Source organism: Diaphorina citri, unplaced genomic scaffold (genome assembly GCF_000475195.1).
Source record: "Diaphorina citri unplaced genomic scaffold, Diaci psyllid genome assembly version 1.1 scaffold24174, whole genome shotgun sequence".
Lineage (NCBI taxonomy): Eukaryota > Metazoa > Arthropoda > Insecta > Hemiptera > Psyllidae > Diaphorina > Diaphorina citri.
This window is the reverse complement of record NW_007401515.1, coordinates 9,957-10,752: the sequence shown is the minus strand read 5'-3', so window position 1 is coordinate 10,752 and position 796 is coordinate 9,957. Positions and strand designations below refer to the sequence as shown.

General features: G+C 38.4%; 1 protein-coding gene across 2 annotated transcripts in view; it reads left to right on the top strand.

Annotated features, from left to right (window-relative positions):
- The first annotated feature begins 6 nt into the window (after window positions 1-6).
- The window catches only part of LOC103523480 (probable dolichol-phosphate mannosyltransferase), a 10,746-nt gene continuing 9,956 nt past the window's right edge, over window positions 7-796 (top strand). The window contains exon 1 of one of the 2 annotated variants that reach the window (XM_017449244.2): window positions 7-778. In XM_017449244.2, the coding sequence (XP_017304733.1) occupies window positions 8-739 (732 nt within the window). In that variant the 5' untranslated portion in view covers window position 7 and the 3' untranslated portion in view covers window positions 740-778. Of the gene's footprint in view, window positions 789-796 lie in introns of both variants that reach the window. The other variant, XM_008488520.3, reaches the window with a different exon arrangement.

Sequence of the window (796 nt, the reverse complement as noted above, 5' to 3'; positions counted from 1 at the left end):
AGCAATCATGTCAGGAGACTCTGTCAAGAATAAGTACACTGTCCTTCTTCCAACCTACAATGAGAAAGAGAACCTACCCATCATTGTGTATCTGATAACCAAATACATGGATGAAGGCAACTATCCATATGAAATCATTGTCATTGATGATGGTAGCCCAGATGGAACCTTAGATGCAGCCAAACAACTACAATCCATTTATGGATCTGAGAAAATTGTATTGAAACCACGTAAGAAGAAACTTGGGCTGGGCACTGCTTACATGCATGGTCTGAAATATGCTACTGGGAACTTCATTATCATCATGGATGCAGATCTCTCACACCATCCTAAGTTTATTCCCGAGATGATTAAACTTCAACAACAAGAGAACCTTGATGTTGTAACTGGGACTAGATATGTTGGAACAGGTGGTGTCTATGGATGGGACTTCAAGAGAAAGTTAGTCAGCAGAGGTGCTAACTATCTCACTCAGCTACTACTCCGTCCAGGTGTATCAGACTTAACAGGGAGCTTCCGATTATATAAGAAACAAGTATTGGAAAATTTGGTTTCAAGTTGTGTGTCCAAAGGTTATGTGTTCCAAATGGAAATGGTGATTAGGGCTCGGCAGTACAATTACACTATTGGGGAGGTACCAATATCATTTGTAGACAGAGTGTATGGAGAGTCAAAACTTGGAGGCACTGAAATATTTCAGTTTGCTAAAGCATTGCTTTATTTATTTGCAACTACATGAATTTAAATAACTTGTGTTAATTATTAATATTGTATCTATGTAACTTTACATTCCACC